Consider the following 16,964-nt stretch of genomic DNA (forward strand, 5'->3'; position numbering starts at 1 on the left):
TTAAAGAAGAGAGCTAATAAAATTATAGTTTGCCTTCATACTCAATACGATTTAATGTACCTGATAGGACCTGCAGATTCAGCCAGGTCATTTGATGACTGCATAGTTCAATTTTGGAACTTTAAGGAGTATCCCAAACAGACTTAGGCAGTTATATTTGCTTTAGGAAAGAGTATGCTTTATAGTCTTTCTTGTAGAAACAACTTCTTGTAAAAGATGCATGTTAAGCATATTTAACTTTGTTACCATGGATGATGGCAGATGTCAAATTATCAATACTGATTATTGTTTGCGTTTATTTGTATTACTTTGCTGGAGGGTTTGAGATGAACATTGACAGGCTAAAATAACTTCAAAAAGTCTTCAGTTTACTGTTCATTCTATGCAACTACCTGCATCTTTTAGAGTATTACTGTTCTGCATGGTCTGACTAACCAAAGAACAGGATTTTCCATGCTCTTTGATCTCTTCAAAATATATTGAAATCAGAAATCAAGTGCTTTGCCTGAGTTTGACTTCACTGGCAACAGTGAGCAGAATAATTTATTAGGATGTAGAGTCACCCTAACATCACCTAAAGAAATTATGACATATCTTCAGAATAGGTCCAACTATGTCTGGCAAATACCTGAGAGCTCTGAAGTCTAATATGGATAAAAGAACATGGAGGTAAAACCTAGAAAGTTAAAAAAAAAAAAAAAAAAAAAAAAAAAGAGAGAGAGAGAGAAGACCTTGCCAATAATGCAAAAATAGCTCTAAGAAAAACAAAAAACAAAACAAAACAAACAAACAAACAAAAACAACCTATAAATATCCTAGTATTTATTTCCTTTGCATTAATCACATAGATTAGAGGATTTTTACATACTAATACTAAGGACAATTAAGTCTGTTTAACACAAAGACAGATGCCAGATGTATTCATGTAACAGTTATGGAGGAAGCATATGCATAGTATCAACTCTACAAATAGTCAGGCTCCCTAGGTGCTCAACAGTTTTGAAGCTATGGGAGGGAATGTTTTTATGTTAGAACATTTTCCCTTGGTGGCAGCAAATTAGCTGCCTTGTATCCATCTTCAGCTGCAACTGGGAAGTCACTTGAGAGCTTACAAATAAGTTTAGCGCTCTGCTAAACTGTGTGTATCTTAGATACCTGAGAAGAAAATGTACTATGTGCGTGTTGTAACAGATGAACTGAAGAAAAAGGAAAAAAAATCTTGTTTTCTTGCTTCCTGTAAGACAATTATTTTATATGTTAGTTCCTTACAGAATTTATGGAAGGTCAGACTGAGCCACTGAGCCTTAATTTCAAGCACAGTGCTTCACATAACATTTTTTTTGTCTTCCTGGGAGTTAAGGCAATCATGAGATCCAGTTTTCTCCCCTTTTCATTAGCTGTGAATGGAAAATGAAAACTAAAAAAATCTGGAATTGACTCTTGTGTTTTCTATCCAAGAGAACAAAAAAGCTGAGAGGAGTGGCACACATTTAAATGAAATCATGGTGGAAGGTATGCATGAAACTGTAAATGATGTAAATATTACAATGATGGCTTCCAATAAATGGAAAAATATTAAAAACACTCAAAACTTAATCGCATTTTGCAGCATTTTATAGCATGTCTGTCCTATTTCTAAGGGTATAGCATCTCCATCATCTCTGCACAGTAACGATTTTCTTAAAGATATATAACATAGACACTGACTGACATATTCTGAATCCTTCAGCAGCTTTAAAGGTAGCAGCTACAGCTTCTACTCACTTTGGCAGAAAATGTTTAACTTATCTATTACCTCACTGCTGAGTTTCCTTCAAAGGGTTTTTGTACAAGTTATCTGAGGGCACCTGTAAGAGCAATTACCTTGACTACATCTGACTTGGTGGTGGTTTTTGTAATTAGCTTTTAAGTCTACTTCCAGAACTGAAACACATTTCTTATAGGAATTTGACACCAATGAAAGATTTCCAGAGACCAGAAAAATTACTTCTACTGTTTAGCAGTCTTAAAAATTGAAGATATTAGTGAAAACAATGAATACACGATGTCAACATCTTAGAAAATAGATCCTAAATTATCCATTTTTCTTAAAGATATGTTTGGTCATGTCACAGTCCTCTGACATCAGTATAATAAACGAAGCCGTAACAAATGCAAAGATGACAAGTAAAATTATGACTCTCAATTGAGCAGCTCAGATGCTGCAAATAAAAATAACTGCCAGGAGAGATTTTCTGTTTCAGTGTTACTAATATATATAGTCTCCTTGATCCTTGAAATAGAAGAAAGAGATCTTGAACATGGGGGTTTTGATGAAGTATCTGGGGAAATGAAGACATGCATACCCTGAAATCATCTTTAGTACCTTTTGGAGATTCATTTACAGTTCATGGAGAACTTGAAAATAATTTATTCAATCTATTTACATGTACAATTTTCCTTACCAAAATATTTATATTTGGAGAGTCAAATTTAAAAAGGCATCCCTTATTATTTCTTCTGATTGATCTAATTAAAGCACCATGCAGGGAGAAAGCTAAGTAGGAAAGCATTATGAAACTCGAATTCCTAAAAGAGTGCGGGTGCTCCATAAACTGGCACAAGGGTATTCCCATTCTAAGATCTCTTTTGAAGGTAGTGATAAAACATAACACCAGCAATCTGCTAAACAATAGTCTAGGGCACCATCTAATCAAACAATAATGAATATGCTACTTATCATGGCATAGGGAGACTCCATATGAAACTGTTAAATTATTTATTTTCTTTTTCTGGGAAGATATGTCTGTGTCTCTGTGTCCAAACAAGAGTTCCTTAAGATGCCTAAACCTCTTAAGTTGTTTTTTAGTCCTGTGACCAAAATCGTTCTTCCTCCTGCTTGATCAGATGCGTTACGCCTCCCATGAAGTCCAAAGTGTAAGACATTTATATCAGCCTTTTGAAGCAAAGAATGTTACCCAGTGGGCTTTTCCATCTATCAGTATAAAACAGACATTGTCACATTATGCCTGGTAAAAGAGATTTTAACTGTAAATCCAGGCATGCTGGTAGGTACATGGGGGAAGCTGTATTCCTTTTTTCACCAAAGTAGCCAGATTTTGAGTGATTCAGCATGAGTATAGCCTTTAGAAATATCTTTTCTGTGCGTGTGAGAGAGAGATTCTGCAAAGGAGAACTGCATTTGAAAAGCTTTCATGTGTTGATCCATTATTGGATAAAATTGAGCTCCTATACAGAACCTTATGTTCTTCAATTCAAGAGAATTTACCTATATTCAGAATGTAGAGCCACCGAAACATACAGAAACAGATTTGTCTGGAAGCCTGTTTTTCTCCTCAGTTGCACCCTCATCAGTCAATGTCTGTAAACAAGTTGTCACATCCAAATTTGAAACAAGCTTACAAAGCAAAAAGCTTAGTGCTTTGTAATTAAAGATTTGTATGCTGAGATAATTGGCAAATGGTGAGGAAGGCTCACCAGTATAATATATAGCTAATCATTGGTGGCTTGACAGTGTGACAAAAGAGGATACCTTATGAAGCTTTTACATCAAAATTTTCAGGAAATGTCAACAGCATGGTTATATTTTCATTAAGTTTTTTCTTTCTTTCCTATACATTGCTTTTGTTTGTTATAATTACTTGTTACCTTGTCTCTGGATGTACAATCTATCATTATTTGTATAGGATGCAGCAATATGGGGCTGCTTAATTACTGGATACTTAAACATCACAACACAATACACAGTGTTAGCTTTTACTAAACGTTACAAATTAGATATGGAAATTATTGATATTGGAGTGCTAGTACAGAAATAATCTCACAGTAAAAGCTGTGGAACTGCCTTGATCAAGAGAAAGAAAATATGTTATATAAAGATATTTCTTCTTACAGATCCTCAAGCCTACTTCCTTCTGCTAATCACTGCAGTTTCGTCACCTTTCTTTTCCAGGAAGCGGCTTTTGGGCTCTGTAAGATTTACTGTTTAAAACCATGAACTTGTCAAGTCACTAAAGTTGTCCGGTAGACTGCTAAGTGCAGAGTTGGCATAGAGAGTCCATGTACATTCCTGCCTGCAGCACTGGACTAGGAAGGGCTTTTACAGCAGGATGGGGAAGAAGCCAAAATATCTTTTCATGACTGCCATGTGGTACTTTTGCTGCAAATTATGGAAGGTACCAGTCTGACTTACAGGTGAACTTTAGAAACCAAAACTGGGTGTCCATTCTTAGCCTCTCCTCTTTCTTCTTCAGTAGGAAGAAATTACTACTCGGAGAGGCGCTCTTCCTCACAACTGCCCCAGCCAGATAGGAAAGCAGATAATGAAGCCTCCAGAAGCATCCCATCCCCTTTCTTCTGAGTGATTTTGTCAAGTTGCTGCAATAGATCATAAGCAACAATTTCTAAGGCAGCTCAGCTCCCATTAAGGTTGTGGAGGGTTGTTGGGATGTCCTTTGCCTTTTCAGTGTGTGGGGCTGGAGTATGTTCTCAGTCCACTGTCTGCTATGAAAGGGCTGTGTTATACATTGAGGACATACATTTGAGAAGCATATGGATAAATGTCAAAGGGCATGGGTTATGCCCAGAACATGATAGAAACTGTTTTTTGTGCCTTGGAAGTTCTGACAATGTTGGGAATTTTGGAAGCAGAGCCTATTCCTGTCTGTGACTCACAGGTCTGATTTGCCTCCAGAACAGCAAGGCAGAGGCCAAAGACCCATTGTTGGGATCTGTGGACCAGCCCGTTGTGAGGATGGAAAATTTTCAGGTAATGAAAATGTTTTCTTGCTGTTATGCTGTCTTTAACTAGAAATATATGATTGCAATTAAATTAAGTTGTAAATATGAATTCAAAGCATGTTTATGTAAAAAATAATAATAATAATTAAATGTTCTGTAGTGCTTATTGTATTACTGCAATATTTCTCCAATATTTATGGTCTTGGACAGCTGAACTAGAATTAAATCCATAAGCTCACCAGCTTCTTTTTACATTAAAATGCCTTATGCCATGTCAACATTAGAAATATATTCTATTTATCCTCTGTCCAAAAGACAAGTAAGCAACCAAGAAAACAAAAACAAAAACAAAACAAAACAAAACAAAAACAAAAAAAAGGGAAAACTTTGTAAGGATTATAGGCCTCAAATGCTTTGTTTTAATATCAGAAAAAGACCACAAAATCTAAGAGGTTTAAAAAAGTGGCGTTCTGTTCTTATTTTACTGCCAGTCATACTGCTAATCTGAACTACATAATTGCTTTGCCTAACAGAAAGGAGCCTTTAAACAGACAAGCCAATATAAATACTCAGAATGGAGACAGCTCTGTTTAATAACAGCAAACATGTGCATAGAAGTATTTGTTTACCTCTGCTCATTTATGTCAAAATCAATTGTAATTAAACAGGAATACAACCACAGAAGAAGTACTTTAGCTGATTGTTCTTGTCAGAAGTATCATATAGCCATAGTCCTTAGGACGTGTCAAAGAAGCCCATTATTTTCCTCTTCTAATAAATATCTACATACCATCCTTACAGTTATTCAGTAAAGGCAACTGTCTGTCTCAAATCCAAAGCTTTTCAGGTGTATTACAGAAATTGAAGTTTTGAAAGGGATAGTTATTTATATTCTCCTTTGGACATGAGCTGTTTATTGTTCATCTGTTTATACATATGTGCAGAAGATACAGGTCATGTCTATTTTAAGTTATTAAAATACACAAAACACTTTATTCTACTAACCTGAAGGAAATACTGTTCTTTTCCAAGCCCTTCATAACATGTTTGTGGTCAGATCAGAGAAATATGCGCTACAGAACATATACCTTGTTTCATTACTGAGTCAATTCTTAGTGGAAATACTTTTAACAATGAACACAAATTCACAAAATCAAGGGTAAAATGATAGAAAGTCAGTGTGAACTGTATATATGCATTCAAATATTAGTCTCTTTCTTTGTAAAGCAAAGCAAGGGTCAGTAAATACGTGAATCACTGCCCCCTGTGCAATGCAATGAATAATAGAGTATTTCAGCAATGAAGGTGGATAGCAGTGTCCAACTACAAGCTTCAGAAAGAATATACACTTTTGTTGATCAGTCCTCCAGTGTATTTTTCATTTGGAGCTGTTATCATTGAGGCATTCCAGTGAACCATCCCTGAAAATTATTGATTATTTTTTAGCTTCCGTATTTACAGAAAAGAAGAGGAAAAAAATCACATCTATTAGAAGGAGTTATTAATGTGATAGTAAAAACTAAGTGTCACCTGTTGTAAGAGAGGTAAGGAGTAAATGAGCAAGACGTCTGGAGGAGTAATTTGCATTGCCTAGGTCAATCAAACATAACAAAATATTCACTATTAATTATGTATTTATTTATACAAATACTAAATTAATCTTCACTAATGGGCATATGTTTGTAAAGACGTACACTTTTGTTTTACATTTTGTGAGGAACAAACTCTTGGAAAAGAATGGACATGAATGACAATTTACCAAGTCAAATCTTATAAATTATGACCCAAATTGTGTCTGCTTTGCTTCACTTCAAACACAATTTGATAAAAGCATTTACAGGTTTAGGGAGGAAAATGATTATATATATATATGCTTGTGTATGTCCAGGCTTGTGTGAAGGTAATATACACATACATGCAAACATATATTTTAAATCTGATTTTCGTTATGCTCAAACTTTCACATTCCTCATTGCATTACATGGTGTACTTTTATACAGACTACAGTTTTCTTCATCTTATGAGGTATATTTCTTGGAAGTTTTTATATGCTGAGGTTTTATGTACAGGGATTGCTTACTTTTCTTGTTTGCTTTGCAGCTTCATGTATGTGTGTGCAATTAAAATAATTAGGGCCCAAATTAATTGGAAAACTATTAATTTATGAAGTCAGTTTGGCTATAGTAAGTCACTGTTGTGTTTTTTGCTTTTCTTACGATAAAAAATTACAAATTTCTCTGTTATCATTATGCTAATTTTATGTGATTAATAAATTCAATTGCAATATCTCAGTTTTAGCCATTGAAGGGAGCCAAATATCCAAAGCATTAATCAATTAATTAGTAAAATATGTTTACAGTGAAATCAGTACCTGTATTTAAAGGTATTCATAGTATTTATGAGGAAAGAATAGAAAATTAAACAAGATCATCTTTTGCAACAAACTTCATACAGAATGCAGACGTTAATTACTAACTTCTCTAGTAAGGCAGAATAAAATACATAACGTGTCATAGGTTACACTAAAATACATACCTTGCATTTCAGTTTATATTTTTCCAACATATTTTTTTTCCTAAACCATCTTAAATTTCAGTACAGTAAGTTTTCTATCTAGGTGACTTTTGTTTCCAGACAGCTTCTTTCTTCTTTCTTTTGATGGCAGATAATTTAGCAGCTCTATTTTTGTGTGTGTTCTCCCTGAAGTGCATGAAGCACTTCTGACTGTTTACCCTTAGAGCTCCAGAGAGTTTGGAAAACCTCTAGGCTGCTTCTGTTTATTGTACACTCTTGCATTGTTAAAGGTTTATTTTCAACTCAAGGAAGACAATCATAGAAATAAAGACCAATGTTGCATATTGCTCTAGCAGCGCATCTTGATGGATAGTGCAATGTTTTACCTATTTTATGTATATATATTTATATATTTATATATTTGCCTTTAAATTTATTCAGTTTTCTCACAAACACTAATTTGGCCTGTGGTGGTGATAGTTCATTTCATATTTGTAGTTTTTACTGCTAGTACTAAGTGGGCCTGCTCTATTTTTCTCACTGTTCTCTGTTTCTCTGTTGTATGTAGCAGGCAAAATTACAAGCTAATAGTGAGATGAGTGGCTTATAATGTATGATAATCAATATTTGAAATCCATTTCCCACAGCGTGATGCAAAAAAAGTGAAGTGAAAGATGCAGATTTTCAAAACTAGAATACAGAAGCTCGTGAACCTGCCATGAATAGGTGGTTTTTACTTCAAGGTCAATCAGGATATTTTTCTTCACAAAACTGCCTTCTTTTTTTGGCTTCATATTTAATTCTCTCACTGCTAAGGTGTCCAAGGATCGGAAATGGAAAGTTAGTCAGTACTATGAGTATGAATGTAATCCTGCTGTAGCAAATGCAGGAAGTGAGAAGGGAAAAGAAGATGTGACATGCAATATACATGATATATGTGCTATATGTTATATATCTCTTCTACTTAAAGAGATTGCCAGTGAAATTTGTATTTTTACTGATGCCAATGAATACTGTAAATACTGTAAGTTATCCTCATATTCAGCGTATGTGTGCACACATGAAGTAATAAATTCAAATCATAGAACGTAACTCAGTGACAAAATTAAACAAATCAGTTTTGAAAACCTCAAAGCATAGTTTTTGGCACACTACTAAGTACCTAGTGTAGTTACTGCATTTCCAGTGGCTGAGAACTTCTCTGGTCTCCATCTTTCATCTCAGGTTTGCTCATTTCAGTCTCAGTTTGGGGAATAATTTTATTAGCACAGTACAGCCAGGTTTTAAAATGAGTAGAAAAATGAATCTCTTATTACATAAGTTGTTCAGCTCTGCATTTTATATGTATATAGGTTGCTTTGAAAGTAATGCCTCCTATTTATTTCCATGGAAACTACAACAGATATGAAGAATACAATAACACTGTCTGAAAGAGCAAACCTGAAGCTGCAAAACACTATTTTTCAATGCAGACACTACCCTTAGCTATGCATTTTCACCAGTGATGAACAAGAGACTGAATGCCATGATCATAAAAATGTGTACGACCATCCGGAATCTGGTTTGTCTTCCGTGTCACTGTCACCTCTGCTGGAATGTACCACCTACCATCTCACTGTGCTTATACTTGCTCCTTGATCTCTGTAACCATTCAGCAAACATCGATGATATCAATTGGAGTAGCTTTTTCTGCATGTAGTTCAATAACATCCCTTTGTCTCATATGCACATTCATGTCAGACATCATTTTGTCAGAGTGCCTCTCTGCTGCCATCTGTCACACAGCAACAAAATGCAATGAAATAGTGGCAGGGAGATCAACCTCTATTGCCATACCATCAACTGACATTAGCCTCTGATGTCATGGGCCAAAGTAATAAAATAGGAGATACTACTTTATAAATATAAATATAAATATAAATATAAATATAAATATAAATATAAATATAAATATAAATACTACTTTATAATATAAATAGTAATAAAATAGGAGATACTATATATGAATATATGATAATTTTAAGTGGCTAAAGGGCTGTAAAAACTGTGAACTCTCAATGCATTAAATATGATTATTATGTTTTACAGACAGTACTACATTCTATTTATGTATTTATTTGTTTTCTGCGAAATATAAAGGAAAAAGATTATTTCTGCTTTCATGAAATAATTTAAAAGAGAGCAAAGTGATAGGGAGAAATCTTTGTTCATTGATTATGCACTACAGAGCATTTAACAACTGCTAACAAATGCATCATCTTTTTTTTATTATTTTTTTTAAAGGAATTGAAATTACATATATTAAAAAATGATGCAAAATGCAGATAAATTTGCAAAATAATACAGTTAGCTAGCAAAAATAAATTAATTTCCTAGAGAATCCTTTAAAAGAACCAAAAATTTTACTCAGCATTGTAGTGCATTCCATGTAAGAGTAAAGTAATTTTAGATGTAGGTTAGACAAAATCTTAAATGAAGCAGTTATTACTTCTCACTACTATCTAGACCCACTTTTAATGCCAGAGGCTATATTTACCACAAATCCATTCTCTAGTATTCAGACAAAGAGAAAAAATAGCAGAAACAATTTAGAGAAAATATCTGCAAAATCTAAAATTTCAGAATTATTATAGGAAGGTCTTGGTTTGCATTGGCCTTGGAGCACTTACTTTTTTTTGTTGTTGTTGTTGTTTTTTTGTTTGTTTGTTTGTTTGTTTGTTTATTTCTGTTGGATTTCTATGCATAATACAACCTAACCAATCTTTACCTTTTATTATCTATTGCCCATTCCCTGTTAAAACTTGATAATTTGAAACCTTCTTTTCTAGTATTTTTGCTCTATATATCCCATTTAAAATATTGTGATTTGATTTGTTTGAAATGTAGCAGCTGTTTGAAGCTGTGGAAGCTCTAGAAAACAAGATCCAAAATCTTAGTGGAGGTGAACTAATGGTTGGAATGAGGTGTCTACGTTGTCCTTTATATGTATGAAATTTATAACTACATTTTTCATTAAGCAATTGTCCTGTATTTGTTGTGCCTGCAGGCATGAGTGCCAATTTCATCTTATTCGAGTGAAGCAAAATCAGAACTTTTCCTAGTTCTGTCAGTGTATTACAGTGTTAGGGCTGGGAATGTATTTTCATCTTGCTTTTCATTATGACTACTTCAGCTTGTATTGTACGCTAAAATCAGCATGAAGTTGCTTATCCTTGGAGATCCCCTACAAATTTTATCTTTAAAGCATGCATGTTATATTCTTTTCCTCAAAAATCACTCTGTATCCTTCTCTAACTGTACTTCATTCTCTCTTGCTTTTGTTATTTCTTTTCTAAAAGTCTTACCATTCTTAGATTTAAGGAAGGAAGGAAGGAAGTATTTATACAGAATTAGAAAATTCTTTAAGAACTGTATTAAAAATTCACAGATCTAAGTAAATTTTGAGTAACGTATCATTTTCTTATCATAAGTAACTAAATAGGTTAGATTTAAAACCAGACAAGCCCATAAAATAAACCAAAGCAAAACAAAACAAAACACAATGAAACAAAAGTGAAAACCAAATTGAATTGATTCTTCTTTTTTAAAATTTATTATTATTATCATTATTGTTGTTGTATTTATTTTATTTATTAGACTAGATATTAGGAAGAAATTATTTACTGTGAAGGTGGTGAGACACTGGAACAGGTTGCCCAGATTGGCAGTGGATGTCCCCCACTTGTAAGCATTCAAGGCCAGGCTGGATGGGGCTTTGAGCAACCTGTTCTAGAGGGTGGTGTCCTTGCCTATAGCAGGGCGTTTGGAACTAGGTGATCTTAAAGGTCCTTTCCTTCAAGATTTTTCCCTTAAGACCCAAACCAATCTATGATTCTATGATTCTATGAATTATCTCACTCCAATTCAACTGATCATTGTGATGTAAGACAATTTTGAGTAAGTTTAAACCATATTGTATTCACGTCTTTTTATAAATGTGAACAAATTTATTTACATTATTGGATACTCACAAAAGTAATGATTCTTCTATGTCAGGTTTATGCAGTGCAGCTGTCCATGAATCTAGTGGTTATTTATAGACATCATGAGATTACAGGGGGGTTATTTTCTAATATGGAAAGATTATGACCCGTTAGAATTTGTCCTATCATCAGGTCAAGAAGTTTGTTCAGCTTTTGTAAAGACCTGTTGTGGATGTCTTTGCAAATGTGTAAAAATAATGCTGACATATACACATACGCATACATATTTACAGGTTTTACTGTTTTTTTAATATTTTATTTTATTTTATTTTATTTTATTTTTTAATTTAAAATCCAACTGGAATTTAAGGCTTTTTGTATGTACTGAATTCCTCAAATCAAATTTGAAACCGATATGTCCACTCTGTTGATCAAAATACTTAATAGCAATGCGTGGCTGATCAAAACCCAGAGATACTAAAAGGATTTATGGGGTCATGATTGATTGGAGAGTATCGAAAAAATAAAAAAAGAAGAGAAGGTAATTTGCATCATAGCTGTCATTCTTGAGAACAAAAGAAAAGAAAACAAAACAAAAACAAGCAACCTTCACAAAATCCTTGTTTAAAGCACATTTCTGGAATTTTCCTGCTTCCTGAAATTGAGTTAAGGTCATGTATACAATTTCAAAATGGTGAGTAGTGGTCCAAACATATTCTGTTACTTCAAAAATGCAGTCAAACTAAGGTTTTTAAAGCTTTGTAGGATGGGAAGTATTAAAATTTATGTTCTAGGAATGTAGTGAATTAATATATATATATATTTAACTGTATTCTTTGAAAGAAATAAGAATATAGAAATCCTGCAATCATTATCATTTCAAATAGTATGTCATAATTTGTCATTCTTCCAAATCGTATGTATTGAGCAAATCCATTTTCAGTTATTGCACCAAAACAAAAATGGTAAAGCTGATTACATGATCCATAGTCATGTCTAATAAAATTGCAATATGCGCTTTTTGACAAGCTTATATTTAATTCATTCTGATGGAAAATTCTAGTTCTCTGTTCTCAGCAGGAAAAGTAGGCTTTTTAAGAAAACCTTTTTATTTCGTGACTGTCATACAACATAACAATTACAAAAGAAATGGAGGTGACAAGAATGAAAAGCCAGCTTGCTGATTCTTGTGAAGTGTTTGTATTTCCAGAAAGGCAGTCATTGCTCAGTTATTTGATTTGAAAAATTAATCCTGATAATGCCTTTTGAGTTCTTTAAGTACTGCTCACTATTTTCTAGGATGAGTTTTACAGAACAAAGCCTAACAGATTTCTACAGCAGATTAGTTTACAGCTGAAGCTCAGTTCTTCTGAGAATGATTCTCTAATGACCCCTTTTTACTTCCACTGGGCTGTGTGAATTCTTTAATACATAGAGAATAGCATTAAATAAATCTAATGTCTCAACTAGTAGATCTATGCCGTCCTTCTGAAATATTTTAATTATAGCTTTTCTTTTTCTCCGTAGTTAAAACACCAGATGTCAAGTAAGTCCATCACAAGTTGATCATAGATACTTCATTAAAGAAATCCACTTATAACTAGAGTTTTTCTCTTTCTCCTTTGTTTTACAGAACAAGAAGAATGTGTTAACTGCACAGATGAATGCAGAGTGCTTGGTCATTCTGACAGATGTTGGATGCCACAGTTCCCTGCAGCCAGCCAGGCTGAGAATGCAGATTATCGCACAAATCTCTTTGTACCCACAGTTGAAGCTAATGTTGAGACTGAGACTTACGAAACTGTGAATCCCACTGGGAAAAAGACTTTTTGTACATTTGGGAAAGACAAGAGAGAGCACACTATTCTCATTGCCAATGTTAAACCTTATTTAAAAGCCAAACGTGCCCTGAGTCCTCTGCTTCAGGAGGTTCCCTCAGCATCGAGCAGCCCAACCAAGACATGCATTGAGCCTTGCACCTCAACAAAAGGACCTCTGGATGGTTGTGAAGTGAAATCAGGAGCCTTGGCTGAACCAAACAGCCAGTACTTGTCAACTGACAGTCAGTATCTATCGCCTAGTAAACAGTCAAAAGACGCTCCCTTCATTACATCAGATCAGATGGCTAGGGCCTTTGCAGATGTGCATTCCCGAGTGAGCCGAGACTCGAGTGAGATGGACTCTGTTCTGGAACAGTTAGACCGTTCAGCCCGGGATCTAGGCAGGGAGTCGGTGGATGCCGAGGAAGTTGTGAGAGAAATAGACAAGCTCTTGCAGGACTGTCGGGGAAATGACCCTGTGGCCATCAGAAAGTGAGGGGGAAAATAAGGACAGGCTGGCAGTTACATTCCTCTTCTGCTGATTAAAACTAATTAAAAAAAAAAATAAAATCCCCTGGTTGTAACAGATTTACAGGAATGAAGGAAGACCAATGCTGCTTTAAGGCTTTTAGTGAACATCTGAAGTGCCCACAAGTATGTTCTTTTCACTGCTCTTTCTTTTTGACAGATAACACTGGTTTCATTTTGACCAAACTTTCATTAGGACAGAGTCAAGTACACAAAGAACTATATGAATAAAGGAAAGACGGTGCCATTTTGACAATCTGATAGGAAGGTGTGAGAAAGGTGGAATGGAAATACGTCTGATACTTTAAGACTGTCCTCAATAGCTGATGCTGACTTTACTGTTTACGTACAAACCCCAAGAAAAACAGGGTTGAATATTTCTATTCTGTGGTGGATTGCCAGCAGTCACCACAGGCTTCTACAGAAAGTCCTAAAAGAGTTCTTGTAGTAGTCCAAGCGACACCAAACATTAACATTCATTTGTGGTAAACATTTATGTACAAAGTTATCTGCCACAAATAAGAGAGGAAAGAAAAAAAAAAAAAAAAGAACAAGAAAACAAAAACAACACCATTCCAGATCATTTTTCAACCAGACATATCCTGATCATCAGTAAAACACTTCATATCATATTAAGATTAAATGTAAAATGATATAGTCCATCTTGTCCTGCACACACATCAGCTAATTCACTTGAAGAAGAAGAAAAAAAAGTAGTATCTATTTAGCATTTTAGTGTCCAACAAAACTATAAATAGTTAGTAGTAAGTTAAAAAAAGAGGAGAAAAATATCTTTTAAAAAGTTACCTTTCAGGCTAATACACAAAATAAATTAATGTTCTTAACACTTTTTAATTCATTTGTGGACACTAAAATAGCTCAGGAAAGTGAAAATGTCTTAGACATCCACACAAATCACACGATCATATAAATGTGCAAATGTAAGAAGATTCAGTGTGTTTACATCAAATGACATATTTTTATTGATTTATTGCAGATTCAGTGCATATGAGCCAAATTGTTGAGTGTATAAGAGCTATATTGTGTATTTTATTAAATTAATATATAGTTGTGTTGCAAAAATATTTGGGCTTATATTGTAAATGGCAAGTGTTGCCTCGGTAGCTGTCGAACTCTATGAGTTTTGTTTTTTTCTGCTTCCTTTTCCCCATGGATTTTGGGAAGCAGTGGCTCAGAGCAAAGTCTCTTGTTTAATGTATGGTCTACGAAGTACTGCAGTACATAATCTGTTCAAAATGTGTTTGAGTGGAGCTAACTGAATGGCCTACAAATATATCCATCAGTCATGGTTTTGTGCAAGTCCTTGTAGAAGCTTCTATTGCAAACTCATGTTTATTAACAAAAATTACTCTTGAACCAACACCTGGAACCTTCTTATTTATTTTGATTTGTTTTATTTTGTTTTCCCCAAATATGTGTAGCCAGCCTGTTTAGTGCAGGATATTTGATTGACTTCTTAAGAAATGTCACCCTTTTCAAAGTTTTGATATTTAGCTGAGAGATCTGAAACGTATGTCAGTGCCAAAACTTGTCAAGGCATAGCAGTATTTTCTCCGTTTCTTTAGACTGTGCAATTGCATCCTGCAGTTCTAATTATATAATGTATATTTTGGGGGATTGTTTCTGGTTTTGTTTTCATTTGTTCTGAAAAATATTTGCAGAATAATTTGGGAGAGCTTCAACTTTTTAATTGTGTTTTCTAAGGGTATTTCTATTGCATTTGAAAAATTCAAAATTGCCTTCAGATGAAAGTTTAAAAAAATCGACCACATTCAGAACGAATGTGGTTCAGAACAAGAAAAAAAAATGTTTAGCTCAGGATCTGTCCCCTGTATGCTTCAGATACTGTGTTGGACATAAAACTACAGCACATTGTTTGAAAACAGCACCTGGTTAAATTAAACAAAAGCTCTACTATAAAAACATATATAAAAGATTTTATTTAATTCTGTTTCACAACCTCAAATATCACAAAGCCATACTTTTCATCAATTCAAGGAATAATATTCATCCAACTTTCTTTTTTTGTGTTGGTATTACCATTAAAGGGTGATTTCACTTAGTCAGTCCTACAATTAATTGTCTTTGGTTGTTGGAAACACCCATTCCAGTTTGCTCGTAGCTCCTGCTGTTAAAAAAAGTCTATGAATACATGTAAGCAAATGATCTTGTACATGTTTTATCAAGCTACTCTCCATGTTTTGGACAATTTATGTAACTAAAATGTGGTGTTGTCTGTGTTATATATATTTCTTTCTTTTTGGCCAGAAGACCCAAGATTGATTTTGCTTGATAGCTTGATAGCTTAAAATTCCGTAGTGGAGAGGATTTCTTATTGTTTGAACAGTCTTTTATACGTATTTCTGTGGTGCTCATCACTTCAGTGTCTGCGCACCAAGTCTTTAGCTCTGCCAGTGAGATCCATTATTCAGCAAAATCTAAGCCAGTATGTAAATGCAGTCAAGTGATGGAGATTTGTGTATTTTATAAATGATTTTAACACTGAGTAACCGATTGTACAATTCATTGTATATGTCTGAAGACATAAAACCACAATATTCTGAGAAAGGGCTGTGCCAATGTAAGAGGAATTTACCTTAAGGCTCTCTGTCACTAGTGATTTACTAGCTTTAGTTGTTTAACACATTATCTGTATTTAGTAGTGATTATTTATTTACCACTGAGGTAATTCAGAATTCATGACTCACAGCTTCATGGAAGAGTTTAGGAAATCTTACTTTTATTTAATTTGGCCGACAACTGCCTTGTGTTGTAGATTTTTAGCATACTGCTTCCAGTAAGCATATCCCTGGTTAAAAAATCTGTTTCATAATTTAGAATTGATACATAATGTATCAACAAACAAGCAGAGCATATACAATGTGAGTTTTGCTGTTTGAGTCAAAATGAATATGATTATGTGTGAAGGAAGTGTCATCTGAAGTACCACAAACAAAAGAATTAGAATATTTTTTCTCTCTTTGGTATCTTTGCAATCACCACTGGAGAAAGAGACAGCAATGGAAGATGAAGCTGATTTTTTTCTCTCATTCCTTATGTATATGTCTTATAAAACTGAAATAAAATATCTGTCACATGACAATAGAGAGAATGATTGAGCTAAGGGAAAGCAAGTTAAAAAACTAATAAAACTGTACTGTACACTGTGAATAGAACATAAGGCATTCTGTTTTATTTTGTTTATTATTTTTATTTTTTAGATTAATGAAATCGAACAACGGAAAGTTCCTTAAAAGACTGGTCAATCAAATCAGGACTCTAAATCAGATCTTTTCTTTCCTCCTCTTCTTTCCTGGCATACTTATCAGGAAAGAGAGTCTTCTTAACTATGATTTGCCACTTGAGTTATTAGGCTTTG

At 34.1% G+C, this 16,964-nt stretch overlaps 1 protein-coding gene across 1 annotated transcript in view; it reads left to right on the forward strand.

Moving 5' to 3' along the window:
• Positions 1-13,532, forward strand: part of PCDH17 (protocadherin 17) — a gene marked incomplete at both ends in the record, with an annotated part of 81,451 nt that extends 67,919 nt beyond the window's left edge. Inside the window, one exon of the mRNA XM_079549405.1 lies at positions 12,850-13,532. Coding sequence (XP_079405531.1) covers positions 12,850-13,532 — 683 coding nt within the window. The remainder of the gene's footprint in view (positions 1-12,849) is intronic.
• Between the last annotated feature and the right edge of the window lie 3,432 nt (positions 13,533-16,964).

This window comes from Tetrao urogallus (assembly GCF_951394365.1).
Source record: "Tetrao urogallus genome assembly, chromosome: 1".
NCBI classification, from domain to species: domain Eukaryota; kingdom Metazoa; phylum Chordata; class Aves; order Galliformes; family Phasianidae; genus Tetrao; species Tetrao urogallus.